The following is a 16,897-nucleotide window of genomic DNA, read 5'->3' as shown; positions in this document are numbered from 1 at the left end:
CACTCCCCTGTGGCACACCAGAGGTTACTTTAACGTCTGTAGACATCTCTCCATTGAGAACAACTTGCTGTGTTCTGTTTGCTAAAAACTCTTCAATCCAGCCACACAACTGGTCTGATATTCCGTATGCTCTTACTTTGTTTATCAGGCGACAGTGCAGTACTGTAACGAACACCTTCCGGAAGTCAAGGAAAATGGCACCTACCTGGGAGCCTATATCTAATATTTTCTGGGTCTCATGAACAAATAAAGGGAGTTGGGTCTCGCACGATCGCTGTTTCCGGAATCCATGTTGATTCCTACAGAGAAGAGTTTGGGTTTCCAGAAATGACGTGATAGGCGAGTTCTAAAATTCTACAACAGATCGATGTCAGAGATATAGGCCTATAGTTTTGTGCATCTGCTCGAAGACCCTTCTGAAAACTGGAACTACCTGTGCTCTTTTCCAATCATTTGGAACATGCCATTCCTCTAGAGACTTGCTGTACACTGCTGTTAGAAGGGGGCAAGTTCTTTTGCTTACTCTGTGTAGAATCGAATTGGTATCCCGTCAGGTCCAGTGGACTTCCCCCTGTTGAGTGATTTCAGTTGCTTTTCTATTCCTTGGACACTTATTTTGATGTAAGCAATTTTTTCGTTCAGGCAAGGATTTAGAGAAGGATCTGCAGTGCAGTCTTCCTCTGTCAAACAGCTTTGGAAAAAGGTGTTTACTATTTCAGCTTTACGCGTGCCTTGAACTTTTTCCATAAACACTCAACATTGTCAGTGTCAGAACAGAAATTTTCGTTTTGATCTGTTAGGTAGTATGAAATTTGCCTCCTGTTACTCTTGCTAAACAGATAAACCTTCCTCCCTTTTTTAATATTCCTATTTATTTCCATATTCAGGGATGCTGCAATGGCCTTATGATCACCGATTCCCTGTTCTGCGCTAACAGAGACAAAAAGCTCGGGTCTGTTTGTTATCAGGAGGTCCAAGATGTATCTCCACGAGTCAGTTCTCTGTAATTGCTCGAGGTAATTTTCGGACAGTGCACTCTGTATAATGTCACTTGATGCTCTGTCCCTACCACCCATCCTAAACATCTGAGTTTCCCAGTCTATATCTGGCAAAATAAAACTGTGTGCCAAACTGAGACTCAAATTCTGGATCGTTGCCTGTTGCAGGAACGTACTCTATCGACTGAGCTACCTGAGCACAATAATAAAAATTAACTCTGGAAGCATTCCCCCACGCTATGGCTAAGCCACATCTGCACAGCATCTTTTCTTTCAGGAGTGCTGGTCCTACAAATTTCGCAGGAGAACTACTGTGAAGTTCGGAAGATAGAGATAAGAAACTGGTGTATGTTCTCTATAATGAAATACAGTCTGAAAGAAGCTGCATAAATTCTATGCAGTCAGATCTTGATAAGATTTCAAAGTGGTGCAGAGATTGGCAACTTGCTTTAAATGATTAGAAATGTAAAATTATCCACTTCGGAAAAAGAGAGAATGTAGTAACCGATGACTATAATATCAATTAGTGACAGTTGGAATTGGGCAACTCATACAAATATATGGGTGTAACACTTTGTAGAGATATGAAATGCAATGATCACATAGGCTCAGCTGTGGGAAAAGCAGGCAGGTAGACTTCAGTTTATTGGTATAATACTGGGGATACAAACTCCTCTTGCAACTACTTTTAGGACATTGCTCATGTTTGTGGAACATGTACCAGATAGGACTAACAAAGGATATTGAACGTATACAGAGGACACCACGAATGGTCACAGGTTTGTTTAATCCATGGGAAGGTGTCACAGAGATACTGAAGGAACTGAACTGGAATACTCTTGAAGACAGACAAAAACTATCCTGAGAAAATCTATTAACAAAGTTTCAAGAACCAGCTGTAAATGATGACCCTACAAATATACAGGGCGTTACAAAAAGAATATACATATTTCGAATGCATTTACAGTGTGTTTATAAATGCATATCGGGATTTTAATACTTTATAATATTTATTACATTAAACTTACAGTTATAAATGATACCTCAAATGAAAGAGCAACTCAAACAGCTTTACCAAGAACCTTATGACCTCACTGGCATAGCGAAGTACGCGATTGGTTGAACTTGACTGTACCCCAGCACTGGACAGGCCACAAGGGGCCCAATCACAGGGCTCGCTTTGCAAGGCCTCCACATTCACCCGACCTAACGCCATGCGATTTTTTCCTTTGGGACTTCATCAAGGATCGTGTGTGCGTGCCTCCGCTACCAGCAGAGCTCCCTGAATTAAGAAACCGGATTGAAGCAGCTGTTGCTACAATCACTGAAGACACACTTATCAACTTTAGGGAAGAATTCAGCTGTAGACTTGATGTGTGCCGTGTGACAAATGGTGCTCACATTGAACATTTATAAGGTTCTTGTTAAAACTGTTTGAGTTTCTCTTCCAGTTGACATATCATTTATAACTAAGTTTAATATAACAAATATTATAAAGCATTAAAACTCCGATATTCATTTATAAACACCCTATGTTTATTAAACTTTAAGACATACGAATCTAAAACTTCACACAAACGTTTACGAACCTTTCAAGTTCAGATTACTGATGTTCAATGTGTCCTCCATCAGCGACACGAACAATATCACTCAAATTCCTCCCATAACTTGCCAAGCATGTCCTTCGTCACTGATGGTATGGCAGTACAGATCCGGTTCTTCAACTCTTCTAGGTTCTGTGGGAGTAGTGGTACATAAATGTCGTCTTTAATGAAACTCCACAGTCCTTAACGAAACCCCACAGGAAGAAGTCAGATGGTATCAAATACGCTGACCGTGGAGCCCAGCTGAGATGTGCTAAGCCGCCACCTCCTTGACAACCAATCCAATGGTTCGGTAGAGTTACATTCAGATATTCACGCACCTGGCGACTCCAGTGAGGGCGTGCGTCGCCTTGTTGAAAAATGAAGTTGTCTTCGTGCGCCCTCACAAACAACCAGTTTTATAACACAGTGAGATACTGATGACTGTTAACCACATTTCCATAAAAGAAGAATGGGCAGTAAAAAGGTGATCGGTATATCGCACAAAACACATCGACTTTGGGCGAATCTCGTACAAGTTCAATGGCTGCATGTGGGTTCTGTAGGCCCCAAATTAGAACATTGCATTTGTTACCCTGACTACTAACATGGAAACTCACTTCATCACTGAACACGATGCACTGTGCGAAACTGATATAATTGTCAACAGCATCAAGAATCTCGTTACAAAATGCCACACTTTTGCATTTGTCATCGGGATGCAGAGCTTGTAACAGCTGTAACTTGTATGGCTTCATAACCCACCGACATCTCAAAACATGCCAAATTGTTGCTTTAGGCAGTTGTATCTCCCGACTGGCAGAGCAAGTTGATTTTGAAGGACTCCATAGGAAAGCACTTTGAATTCCTGCAACATTTACTTCAGGAACACGAGGGTGGCCAGGACTCTTTCCTTTACATACTCATCCTGTATCTGGAAACTGTCGATACCATCTGCGGATGTTCCACCCATTGGGAGGATCGATTTTGTACTTCAACCTGAAACGTCTTTGCACTATATTCACGGAATTGCACTTCGCGAACTCGAGAACACAAAATGATTTCTGCTGCAGAGTAGCCATTTTAAACATATGAAAGTTACCAAGAAAAACAGAATACAACTGACATCTAGCAGCTATTAATACAAACTAGACTGTGTATTCGTTCCCCCAATAGCCGAGCTGAGGTGCAGCGAACGTAGTTTGGACAGAATAATACTTTGTAATACGTCTATTCTTTTTGAAACACCCAGTATTATAACACCCCTGCATATCGCTGACATAGGGATTGTGTGAATAAGATCAGAATAATTACAGCATGCACCTCACCATCCAATGTCAATCAGGGATTCAGCCTGAAAATCAGGTGCAGGTACCCATACAAATTAATGACAGAATTTCAGAGACTTTATAGGTCTCTTACAGATATGATTTTATACACTCATGCTCATAAATTAAGGACAATTGCATAATGTGGTGTGCCACGCAACATGGCACTACACATAACTGGCACTAATATCGTAGGCACATAGGGAACACAAACAATAGAGATCTGTAAGTCCACAGTATTGCTGATAAGTTGACAAAACCGTCCCAAAACACACGTGCTAGAAAACGCCTCTGTTTCCTGTGCGTGTACCCTGACATCAATATGGGATATGATCAACATGCACAGGTACAGAGGTCACACAATGGGTTGGCATACTCTGCATCAGGTGGTTGAGCAGCTGCTTGGTTATAGCCTCCCATAATTGCACCAGTGCCTGTCGGAGCTCCTGAAGTGTCCTAGGGGCTTGAAGACATGCAGCGATACGTTGACCTAGAGCATCACAGAAGTGCTCGGTGAGGTTTAAGTCTGGAGAACACGTGGGCCATTCCATTCGCCTGATATCTTCTGTTTCAAGGTACTCCACCACGATGGCAGCTCAGTGGGGCCGTGCGTTATCATGCATGCAGGGGTGTACATGTAGCAATCATAATCCCACCCCACACCATCAAACCACAACCTCCATACAGGTACCTTACAAGGACATTAAGGGGTTGGTATATGGTTCCTGATTCATGCCAGATGAAAACCCGGCGAGAATCACTGTTCAGACTATACCTGGACTTGTCTGTGAACAGAACCTGTGACCACTGCTCCAATATCCACGTACTGTGTTCTTGACGCCAGGACTTACAAGCTCTCCTGTGACCGGGGTCAGTGGAATGCACCTTGCAGGTCTTCGGACGAATAGACTATATCTATTCAGTCATCTGTAGACTGTGTGTCTGGAGACAACTGTTCCAGTGGCTGTGGTAAGGTCACGAGCAAGGCTACCTGCAGTACTCCATAGCTGTCTGCGAGCACTGATGGTGAGGTATCGGCCTTGTTGTGGTGTTGTACACTGTGGACGTCCCGTACTGTAGTGCCTGGACATGTTTCCTGTCTGCTGTAATCATTGCCATAATCTTGAGATCACACTTCGTGGCACATGGAGGGCCCATGCTACAACATGCTATGTCATCCGTCAAGAGGAAGGTGAGACCCACTGCACCCCTGAGAAGGCGAACATACTGGTGCAAAATGACGTCCCGATACACAGGACCTGTTACAGTTTCTCAGTCAAAGACTGGCAAGGGTTATGTGCAGCAGTCAGAATCCCACCCCACACCATCACACCACGACCTCCATACAGGTCCCTTTCAAGGATATTAAGGGGGTTGGTATCTGGTTCCTGTCAGATGAAAACCCTGCGAGAATCACTGTTCAGACTATACCTTGACTTGTCTGTGAACGTAACCTGGGACCACTGTTCCAATGACCATGTACTGTGTTCTTGACACCAGGCTCTCCTGTGACCAAAGTTCAGTGGAATGCACCTTGCAGATCTACAGGCAAATAAACCATGTCTGTACAGTCGTGTGTGTGGCAACAGCTGTTCCAGTGGCTGTGGTAAAGTCACGAGCGAGGCTAGCTGCAGTACTCCGTGGCCATCTGCGGGCACTGATGGTGAGATATCGGTCTTCTTGTGGTGTTTTACACTGTGGACGTCCCATACTGTAGCGCCTGGACACGTTTCCTGTCTGCTGGAATTTTGCCATAATCTCGAGATCACACTTTTTGGCACACAGAGGGCCCGTGCTACGACCTGCTGTGTTTGACCAGCCTCCAGTCGCCCTAGTATTCTACCCGTCATAACTTCATCAATATGTGTTCTTTGAGCAATTTTCAACACATAGTCACCATTAGCACATCTGAAACCGTCTGTACACTTACTCACTGCACCGTACTCGGACACGCACCGACACACCTCTGCGTATGTGGACTGTTGCCAGTGCCAGCGTGTGACGACTGCAGGTCAAATGCACTGCACGGTCACACGCCTAGGTGATTTAAACCCGTAAACCACCCACCATAGCATTGTTTTCCATGCACCAGCATTATCTTTAATTTATGAGCAAGAGTGTATATATAGACTGGAGCTGAGAGTGAAAATTTGTATCAAGGCCAGGAATCGAACCCGGGTCTCCTGCTTATTAGGAAGGTGCGTCAGCTACTGAGCCACCTCAGCACAGCAGCTCACACAACTGCACTGAACATTTAATTTAATTTGTGTAAGTACCTACACCTGGGTTTCCGGCTGGATCTACCATTTACGTTCTATGTTGAGGTGCTATTCCAGGACGTGCAGAGCCGCGGCAACTCTGTTCGTGTGTAAGGAGGAATTTAAAGTAGCATGGGCGAGGGGGGGGGAGGGGGGCAGTGAGAATTCGGATCGGGGTAATCGACGCACTTGCGTGATCCGCTGTGCTGAGGTGGTTTAGTGGCTAACACACCTGCCTAGTACGTAGGACACTCCTGTTTGATACCCAGACTTGGTACAAATTATCACTGGCCGCTTCAGTCTATACAGGGTGGTCCATTGATCGTGACCGGGCCAAATATTTCACGAAATAAGCGTCAAACAAAAAACCACAAAGAACGAAACTTGTGTAGCTTGAAGGGGGAAACCAGATGACGCTATGGTTGGCCTGCTAGATGGCGCTTCCATAGGTCAAATAGATATCAACTGTGTTTTTTTTAATAGGAACCCCCATTTCTTATTACATATTTGTGTAGTCCATAAAGAAATATGAATATTTCAGTTCGACTACTTTTTTCGCTTTGTGATAGATGGCGCTCTGATAGTCACAAACATATGGCTCACAATTTTAGACGAACAGTTGGTGGCACGTAGGTTTTTTAAATTAAACTACAGAACGTAGGTAAGTTTGAACATTTCATTTCGGTTGTGTGATACATGTACCTTTGCGAGAACGCATGCTGTTACAGCGTGACTACCTGTAAATACCACATTAATGCAATAAATGCTCAAAATAATGTCCGTCAACCTCAATGCATTTGGCAATACGTGTAACAACATTCCTCTCAACAGCGAGTAGTTTGCCTTCCGTAATGTTTGCATACGCATTAACAATGCGCTGACGCATGTTCTCAGGCAGTGTCTCTGGATCATGATAGCAAATGTCCTTCAACTTTCCCCACAGAAAAAAATACGGGGACATAAGATCCGGTGAACATGTGGGTCACGGCATGGTGCTTCGACGACCAATCCACCAGTCACAAAGTATGCTATTCAATACCGCTACAACCACACGCAAGCTATGTGCCGGTCATCCATCATGTTGGAAGTACATCGCCATTCTGTCATGCAGTGAAACATCTTGTAGTAACATCGGTAGAAAATTATGTAGGAAATCAGCATACATTGCACCATTTAGACTGCCATCAATAAAATGGGGGCCAATTATCCTTTCTCCCATAATGCCGCACCATACATTAACCCGCCAAGGTCGCTGATGTTCCAATTGTCGCAGCCATCGTGGATTTTCCGTTGACCAATAGTGCATATTATGCCAGCTTACATTACCGCTGTTGGTGAATTAAGCTTCGTCGCTAAATAGAACGCGTGCAAAAAATCGTCCCGTAATTTCTCTTGTGCCCAGTGGCAGAACTGTGCACGGCGTTCAAAGTCATCACCATGCAATTCCTGGTGCACAGAAATATGGAATGGGTGCAATTGATGCTAATGTAGCATTCTCAACACTGACGTTTATGAGATTCCCAATTCTTGCGCAATTTGTCTGCTACTGATGTGCGGATTAGCTGCGACAGCACCTAAAACACCTACTTGGGCACCATATATTGTTGCAGGGTGTGGTTGACGTTTCACATGTGGCTGACTTCCCGTTTCCTTAAATAACGTAACTATCTGACAAAACCGTCCGGACACTTGGATGATGTCGTCCAGGATACCGAGCAGTATACATAGCACATGCCCGTTGGGCATTTTGATCACAATAACCATACATCAACACAATATCGACCTTTTTTGCAATTGGTAAACGGTCCATTTTAACACGGGTAAAGCATCAGGAAGCAAGTACCATCCACACTGGCGGAATGTTACGTGATACCACGTACTTATACATTTGTGACTATTACAGCACTAGATATCACAAAAGGGTGGTCCAACTAAAACATTCATATTTCTTTACATACAACACAAATATGTAATAAAAAATGAGAATTCCTATTTTTTTTAAAAAACGCAGTTGATATCTGTTTGACCTATGGTTGCGCCATATAGTGGGCAAACCATAGCGCCATCTGGTTTCCCCCTTCAAGCTAGATGAGTTTCGTTCTTTGTAGTTCTTTCGTTTGATGCTTATTTCGTGAGATATTTGGCCCGGTCACTATCAATGGACCACCCTGTATACATAAAATTCCTATAAACAGCATGTTCCAAAGCATCTATTTTCCTATTCAACAACAAACAACAAATTAAGTAAGGGAAGACAGCCAACCTCCTCCACTTCCATCGCAAAACACATATCTGGGTGGGCTGAATTCAGGTGTTCTAAGTAGTTAATCAAATTCTCACTGCCACGAGGCCCAAACAACGAAAGTACCATCTACATATTAGGAGGGAAAGGAGGTGGGGGGTGAAGGATGGACATCCAGGTTTCAAAGGCGCAAACTCCAAGGCACGTTCCTCTCAATCTTCCACAAACAAATTGGCAATAACAGGGGCAAAGGGCTTCCCATTGCAATTTCATTGGTATGCTCATACTATTGGTCACTGAATAAAAAGTAGGTGGAAAGCAACACATGTTGAAATAGGTTTGTTAATTCAGCATCAAACCTGACTCCAATCAGCCGGAACGATCAGACAAAGGAACACGAGTGAAGACAGAGACCACACCACAACTTACAGGAATATCAGAGTTATTCGAACGCATCCCCTCTAATCAATGTAAGAAATCCGCCGAGTTCTTAATGTGGTGCTAACACTGATCTACTATAGGGCAAAACAGAGAAGCGAGGCATTTTGCTACACGTTGTGTCAGAGCGCTAATGTTACTCACAATTGGACAGAGAGGCACTCCCTTTTCCTTGTGGACATTAGGGAGGCCGTATGACCTGGGGGAGTTTGTTAGTCTTCCTCTGAATACTCGTCGTGGAGTCAGCACCGATCCTGCAATATGCTGAATCGGACAGTAATGTCACATTTTTTAAACCTAATCCTGTTTGTCTGAAACAACAGTAGTATTGTCCTTGTCTGCAGATAAAATTATATCTGGATCAACTCTAACTGCATGTAAAACACATCTCCATCCTAGCCTTCTCTGCAGGGTGGTGTGTGTGTGTGTGTGTGTGTGTGTGTGTGTGTGTGTGTGGTAGAGTGGGGAGGAGTTTAGGAAGTCTATTCAGTTCCATACACATTTAGAATTACAAAGTATTGCCAGGTTCACTAGTATTGTATATTACTCATATTTCACTATACCTTACCCCTATTTTAGTTAAAATTTTGAACATCTTAATCATTTTAATACATCAAATGCTTTTCCTAGGTCAACAAAACCTATGAAAGCATCTTGTTTGTTTCTGAAATCCCTTTTCCATTATCAAGTACGAAGTCAGAACTGCTTCCTGGTGTCGTTACCTGTCCTAAGGCTTACTGATCATCATGTAACAAATCTTCAATTTTATTTTCCAGTCTCCTGCATATTATTCTCGACACTAGTTTGCAGGCTAAACCGATCGTGGAAAGACAGCTGCGTACTGTCAGGGTTGACATGGCTCTCCCAGTTACCTCCGAGAAGTCAGGGCGCAGATCCGCCAGATTTTCTGAGGGGTGTCTGCAAGCAGTAATTTGTACACAGTGGCCATCACACAGTGTTGTTGAGCACAACAACAGCTTCAAAGACACACCTTCAATGTTTGTCATCTCACACTGGCAGTGGAATGTTCCTACATCAATGTTACACACGTCATCTCAGCGTGCCAACAATGTTCGCTGCCGTAAAGTGAAAATGTGTTCACAGTCTAAACCTGAAATATGTCTCAGGGCATGTCAACACTCTGAAGTGCGTACCGAGACTTCTTAAGTAATAGAACCCAGTACGTTGTCCTCGACAGTGAGTGTTCATCGGAGGTGAGGGTATCATCTGGAGTGCCCCAGGGAAGTGTGGTACGTCCGCTGTTTTCTATCTACACAACTGATCTTTTGGATAGGGTGGATAGCAATGTGAGGCTGTTTGCTGATGATGCTGTGGTGTACGGGAAGGTGTCGTCGTTGAGTGACTGTAGGAGGATACAAGATGACTTTGACAATATGTGATTGGTGTAAAGAATGGCAGCTAGCTCTACATATAAATAAATGTAAATTAATGCAGATGAATAGGAAAAAGAATCCTGTAATGTTTGAATACTCCATTAGTAGTGTAGCGCTTCACTCAGTCACGTCGATTAAATATTTGGGCGTAACACTGCAGAGTGATACGAAGTGGGACAAGCATGTAATGGCAGTTGTGGGGAAGGCGGATAGTCGTCTTCGGTTTACTGGTAGAATTTTGGGAAGATGTGGTTCGACTGTAAAGGAGACCGCTTATAAAACACTAATACGACCTATTCTTGAGTACTGCTCGAGCGTTTCCGACACCTATCAGGTCGGATTGGGGGAGGGCATAGAAGCAATTCAGAGGCGGGCTGCTAGATTTGTTACTGGTGGGTTTGATCATCACGCGAGTGTTATGGAAATGCTTCAGCAACTCGGGTGGGAGTCTCTAGAGGAAAGGAGGCATTCTTTTCGTGAATCACTACTGAGGAAATTTAGAGAACCAGCATTTGAGGCTGACTGCAGTACAATTTTACTACCACCAACTTACATTTCGTGGAAAGACCACAAAGATAAGATAAGAGAGATTAGGGCTCGTACAGAGGCATATACGCAGTCATTTTTCTCTCGTTCTGTTTGGGAGTGGAGCAGGGAGAGAAGATGCTAGTTGTTGTACGAGGTATCCTCCGCCATGCACCATACGGTGGATTGCAGAGGATGTATGTAGCTGTAGATGTAAAAGTCACATAGTCATGTTCACAGCTAGACATACAGTGCATCTGAGGGTGCACTGCCTACACTGGTGACTGTTGTTAACTACAAGGGTGAATCAATCATAAGGATGCACCATACAAACTGGATTTTTTTTATAAGTTATTTTTATGTTCCTACATTTTACGTTTTCCCACTTTTTATGTTCTTTTTTTTTTTCAGTCCGAATTAAAGTCCTATTCTCCAATACAATGACTTCTCTTCATTGAAGATTCCATGTTATATTTCCTGCATTTTCATTTTTCTTTGACATTATCATGATCTTTAACACTGATTTCCGTACGGATTTCTGCAAAAGTACATCATATTCCTGCTCGAACTCAGCGTCAGAACAAAGCAGGAAACACACACAATACAAAAAAAATTATAGATCATATAATGTAGCATTAGCAGAGTACACAAAATTTTCGTTGTCAGTGTGTTGGGACATGGCCACCTGTATTATAAGTTTGAGTGCTTGGAAGGGCGGGAAAGAATGCCGAGTCACTGCCTCAATGATAATCTCGATCTGACAATATTGACAGTAGTAGCAACCTTCCTACTGCTCACAGCATTGTATTACAACAGCTTTAATTTAATTTCACAATCATTTACCCCAAATAGACACTGCTTTTGAAGATGGCCATTTCTATCATGGGTTCTCCTGAAATGTTACTACTGTGTGAAAAACGCTAATCCATATTAGGACCACAATTGAAGGTTGGTACGACCGGATGTCAGATATAAACATTCCTCCTGAAGATGATCCGTAACATGACGTTAATTTCTGCCCTCTTTCTCACCTAGGACGTCTCTGAACTGAGTAACCTCCTTGTAGGCAACAGGCTGTAGATTTTGTGATTATTGTTCTCCGTTTTTGATGGGTACCAACTTTTGTGTTTTAACCAATATTGTGTTACAATTTTTATTTACTGTAATTTTATGATGATTATCAATAATATGTCTCATATAAGAAAATTAATATTTCTTTAATCTGGTTTCACACAGAGTAGAGCTAATTACTGTTAGAAAGAAACAAACATAATTAATTATTTCAAACTTTTTTAAATATGTCAAATTTAATTTTTTTGATTTCCTATTTTGAAACATATAAAGAGAATGACAGTAAAGGAAGTTCATTCATTTTTGCTTGTTGTGTTTCCTATGTTCTCCTGCATTTTACACTTTTTTCAGTCAGTCTGCTGAAATGTGTAAAAAGAAGGGTGGTTTACTGTAGCCTCCTGAATGGGAATCACATTTTTCCCAGTGGAGTGCAGTTTCTTGATCCCATTTTCATAAGGTAAATGTGGCTGTCACATTAGCCAGTTGAGCACAAACACTTCGACACCGTCACTCTCATCAAATCTGTGTTGTCCGATCGTTTCTTTTAGTGCTCCAAACAAATTAAAATCATAGGACAGTAAGTCCACACTCTAGGGAGGAATTTCTAGTGTGACGCAAATGATTCCAAATTTTTCTGTCGAGTTCAGGCAGCCCAGTGTCGTCATGAAGCAAAATCACATCCCGGATTGGAAATGCACACGTTGCCTGACAATCTGCACGTTTTGTTTGGTCTGTAAGTTGGCATTGCAAGGAGCATTCACAGTACAATGTTCATGGAGAAAATCAATCGGAAGAACTCCTTTAAAATCAAAAAAGACTATTGCAAGAACCTTCCCAGCAGAGAGATGGTTTATTGCTTTGAATGGCGCAAATACATAATTTTGCATGATTCTGTGGTGGTGGTTTTTAATTTCTGGGGTGTAACGGTGCACCCACATTTCATCACAAGTCGCAATCCGGTGCAAAAAAAAAAACACATCCCCTCTCAGTTTGGTAGCATGTCAGTACCTGTTTGCACACCTCGAGATGATGAAATTTGTGCTCTGCATCTAGAAGATTATGCACCCACATCGCGGACATTTTACAAAATCTGGCGATGTCAGTAATTATCGGCAAAGCACCATTGTAGCTTATACCAACCTCAGCAGCAATTTCTACAACTTATTTGGCAATTGTCTTCAATAAGCTGCATAACAATCTGAATATTCTCCTCCTCAGTTGTGCTGGTCCTCTGGTAACAATGGCGAGCTATATTAACTGTTTCTCTCTCAACTGTTTCTCGAGCTCACAAAAACTGCTTGTGCCATGCACACACTTGAATCATTCTCAGAGTGTTGTCCCCAAACTGTGCTGCAAGTCTTTTCAAAATGTCACATTTCACACAATCCGTCGTGAGAAACTTTATAATAATGTGTTGCGCAACAGATGACGGTACCTCTTGCTCTGACATTGTGATTCTGACTAAGGAAATGGAGTGACAACCTTAAAGCTACGAATAATAAACACAGGAAACAAAAGCAACAATCAGCAGAGACAGTGCTGCACTCTGTTTACCAAAAGGTGTGTAAAAAAAAATATCTAGTTATTTCCTGGCCTTAAACACACACTGAGAAAGATTAATTTTGATTAAAAAACTGAAGTAGCACGCTAGATCCCTACTGTGCCCAGTGAACAACATAGATTTACCAAAAAGGAAATTGTGCCTTATATGTTTTAGAGATAAAATTTATAACATGATAAGTAACATTTTAGAGGCAAAGGATTTTTTTTTTTTTCCATGTCCTACAGACATCAGGTAGATGTTTCTTCATTACAAAGGATAAACAACATGCAATCACAAAAAGCAGGCATTATAAGAGAATATGCCAATAGTGTCAGTGCTGCTCTGTAAGACAGACTGGGTGGTCAGTCTATATTAGGCTCAGAGAAAACTGGAGATTAAAGAAGCCAGATTCATCCACTGCTGAAAATAAACTGTGTACTGTAACACTGGCTTACAACTCAAAACCTAAGATGTGCAAAACAACAATTTTTTTTTTTAGAACAAGGCAGCAAAAGCATTTAATTTAGTTAATACAAATACAATGTTTTGCCGAGAATCCTTATTGGTTCATTTAGAATATTAAGAAAGAGTTTAGGGTGTAGGGAGAGAGGGAGAGGGGCGAAGAAGTAGGCATAAAACTGACAGACTGCAGGACTAACTGAAAATGGCGGGAAAAAGGTCCTACGAACACGTGTCCAAAAATGCAGTGTTGCCACAGTAGATGGCGCTCACAAATTAAAGTTCCTCTGAGTGTGTGCTGTGTGTTCCTCGTGTGCTGCAGGTGGCATCATAGACACAGTGTACTGTACACAGCAGACCGGCCAGGTATTCAAATCGGGAACAAGCCGAGATGGTGTTTGTGCACGGCTGAGCAGATGGAAATGGGCGAAAGGCAGCACGGCTACACTGCAAGTAACCTCATAGATGACAACGACATCACACAACATTTCGAGCTCTTTTTGGGTGTGTGTTATCGTGGGTCCTTTCAACAAGATGAACGTGCTGCGGGGTAATGGACTGTGGGTATATCTGATTTGGAGGACCAGGTTCTACAGGATATTGAGAGAAACCCTAGTATAAGGGCCAGGCAAGTGGTGTAAAAAAATACTCAAAAGAGCATGTTGTGTGCTGTGGTTCGTGTCTGTGAGGATACTTCTGTTGGTACAGCTGTGCGCTGCATCTCGACCAGTTCCATCTGTTAGGTGGGAGGGAGAGAGGGAGGGATAGCAAACTTTGTAAATGAGGGCACTGATACACACAGGCAGTGGGCAGCTCACCTCCTCTCGACGACCCTCCAGAGTTGGCGCCAGAACTCGAGGTTCTTCTCGTACGGCGTCAGCACCAGCCCCTCCGCCTCCTGCAGTGTAGCCAACTGCCGCCGCCACTCCAGGAACGCCTCGCGCTCCCTCGCCTGCAGCTCCTCTGCTGTCGTCGTCTCATCCCACGGTGGCCTGCGTAGTCACACAGGCCTTTACAAATGTTTGCTTGTGTCTGTATGTGCATATATATATACCAAGCGGGAAAGTGCCGGTAGATAGGCACAATAAATAAAACACACAAACACACACACAGAATTCCTAGCTTTCGCAACCGACGGTTGCTTCTTCAGGAAAGAGGGAAGGAGAGGGAAAGACGAAAGGATGTGGGTTTTAAGGGAGAGGGTAAGGAGTCATTCCAATCCCGGGAGCGGAAAGACTTCCCTTAGGGGGAAAGAAAGGACAGGTGTACACTCGCACGCACACACACACACACACACACACACACACACACACACACACACACACACATATCCATCTGCACATACACAGACACAAGCAAATGTTTGCTTGTGTCTGTGTATGTGCGGATGGATATATATATATGTGTGTGTGTGTGTGTGTGTGTGTGTGTGTGTGTGTGTGTGTGTGTGTGCGCGAGTGTACACCTGTCCTTTCTTTCCCCCTAAGGGAAGTCTTTCCGCTCCCGGGATTGGAATGACTCCTTACCCTCTCCCTTAAAACCCACATCCTTTCATATTTCCCTCTCCTTCCCTCTTTCCTGAAGAAGCAACCGTTAGTTGCGAGAGCTTGAATTTTGTGTGTATGTTTATGTGTCTATCGACATGCCAGCACTTTTGTTTGGTAAGTCACATTATCTATATATGATTCATCTGACATACTATTAGTAGACGAGTAAGGACAACATTATATCCATATGCACTGGTAAACATTAGTGTAGTAATCGTCTGCAAGCAATGGTAAAAATGAAAATAAAAGTAATAATAGGATTCTCAACATGGGGTGCAAAATTAAGAAGCTGTTACACTACCTGCTGTGCAACCATTCTGTCTGAGGGTATCATGTGGTAAAAGCTTACCACTGTTTTCTCAGAAATGCTGAGCATACAGAGATAAGAAGAGACACATGTTGGCTTATTTTGACCCCTCTTCCACTAAGAGAAGCTTTTGGGAAGTCAGGTTATGTTCTTGCCAGTTTCTCCTTGTTAGATTCAAAATCAGAGAGAGGCAGGTTTGTAATCAATCATCCCTTGTTACACATTATGTATACTGAGCAGTCAGTAAATGAAACTAAGGAGAAATTTGGAAAGGGAGTTACATTTATGGAGGAAGAAATAAAAAGTTTGTTTGCCAATAACATTCCATTTCTGTCAGATGTGGCAAAGAACTTGGAAGGTCAAATGAACTGACTGAAAATACTTTGGATAAAACTTCACACAAATTCGTCCATGCTCTAACTTCAAGATCTATGTTGGTAATGCCTTTGCAAACAGTTATGGTAACAGCTGATTTATATAGCCAATGATGTAATGATGTTTCCATAATAATTGTGGGAGAAATACTAGGAATTCAAAATAAGAATAACTTTAACATCCCAAGAGGTACAAAGCCATCAAACTGACTTTTTAGAGAAAAATACAAGGGTTGAAACTTTAATAGCAGCAACCATTTATTTACAGCTCATGCAAAACAGATACAAGTTTCAAAGTTTTACTGACCTTCAAAGTAATCACCAGCATTGTGTATAACTCGGCATTGTGTATAACTCGTTGCCAGCGATGTGGAAGTCGTAGCATACTCTTAGCAGTGCCAGTTGTGTTGACAGTTCGAGTGGCACGGTCTACTGCCCGACAAATTGAAGCAAATGCCGTGAAGTGTTTCCTTCCGTTAGAAATAGATTGAGGTCACGAGGGCTTAAATCAGGGGAGGTCAGTAGGTGGCATAGCACTTAGCAGCCCCATCAGTCAAACAAATCAGTAACAGCTTGCACTGTGAGCACTGTCCTGCAAAATGATGGTCAGGTCCTGCAGAAAGTGTCATCACTTCTGTCTCTAAGCTGTTCATTTTTGGAACACAACCTACGACCAGCTTAGTGACGGAAGTGATGACACTTTCTGCAGGACATGACCATCATTTTGTAGGACAGTGCTCAAGCATGTACAGTGCAAACTGTTACTGATTTGTTTGACTGAGGGGCTGCTAAGTGCTATAGCTCCTACTGCAGACCCCTGACCTAAGGCC

General features: G+C 42.7%; 1 protein-coding gene across 1 annotated transcript in view; it reads right to left on the bottom strand.

The window, feature by feature from the left end:
• LOC126295123 (large subunit GTPase 1 homolog) overlaps positions 1-16,897 on the bottom strand; it is a 178,126-nt gene that overhangs the window by 144,562 nt on the left and 16,667 nt on the right. Inside the window, exon 4 of the mRNA XM_049987393.1 lies at positions 14,658-14,831. Within this exon, the coding sequence (XP_049843350.1) occupies positions 14,658-14,831 (174 nt within the window). The remainder of the gene's footprint in view (positions 1-14,657; positions 14,832-16,897) is intronic.

This window comes from Schistocerca gregaria, chromosome 11 (genome assembly GCF_023897955.1).
Source record: "Schistocerca gregaria isolate iqSchGreg1 chromosome 11, iqSchGreg1.2, whole genome shotgun sequence".
NCBI lineage: Eukaryota > Metazoa > Arthropoda > Insecta > Orthoptera > Acrididae > Schistocerca > Schistocerca gregaria.
Note: the sequence above shows the minus strand (reverse complement) of the source record. Positions and strands in the feature narration are given on the sequence as shown.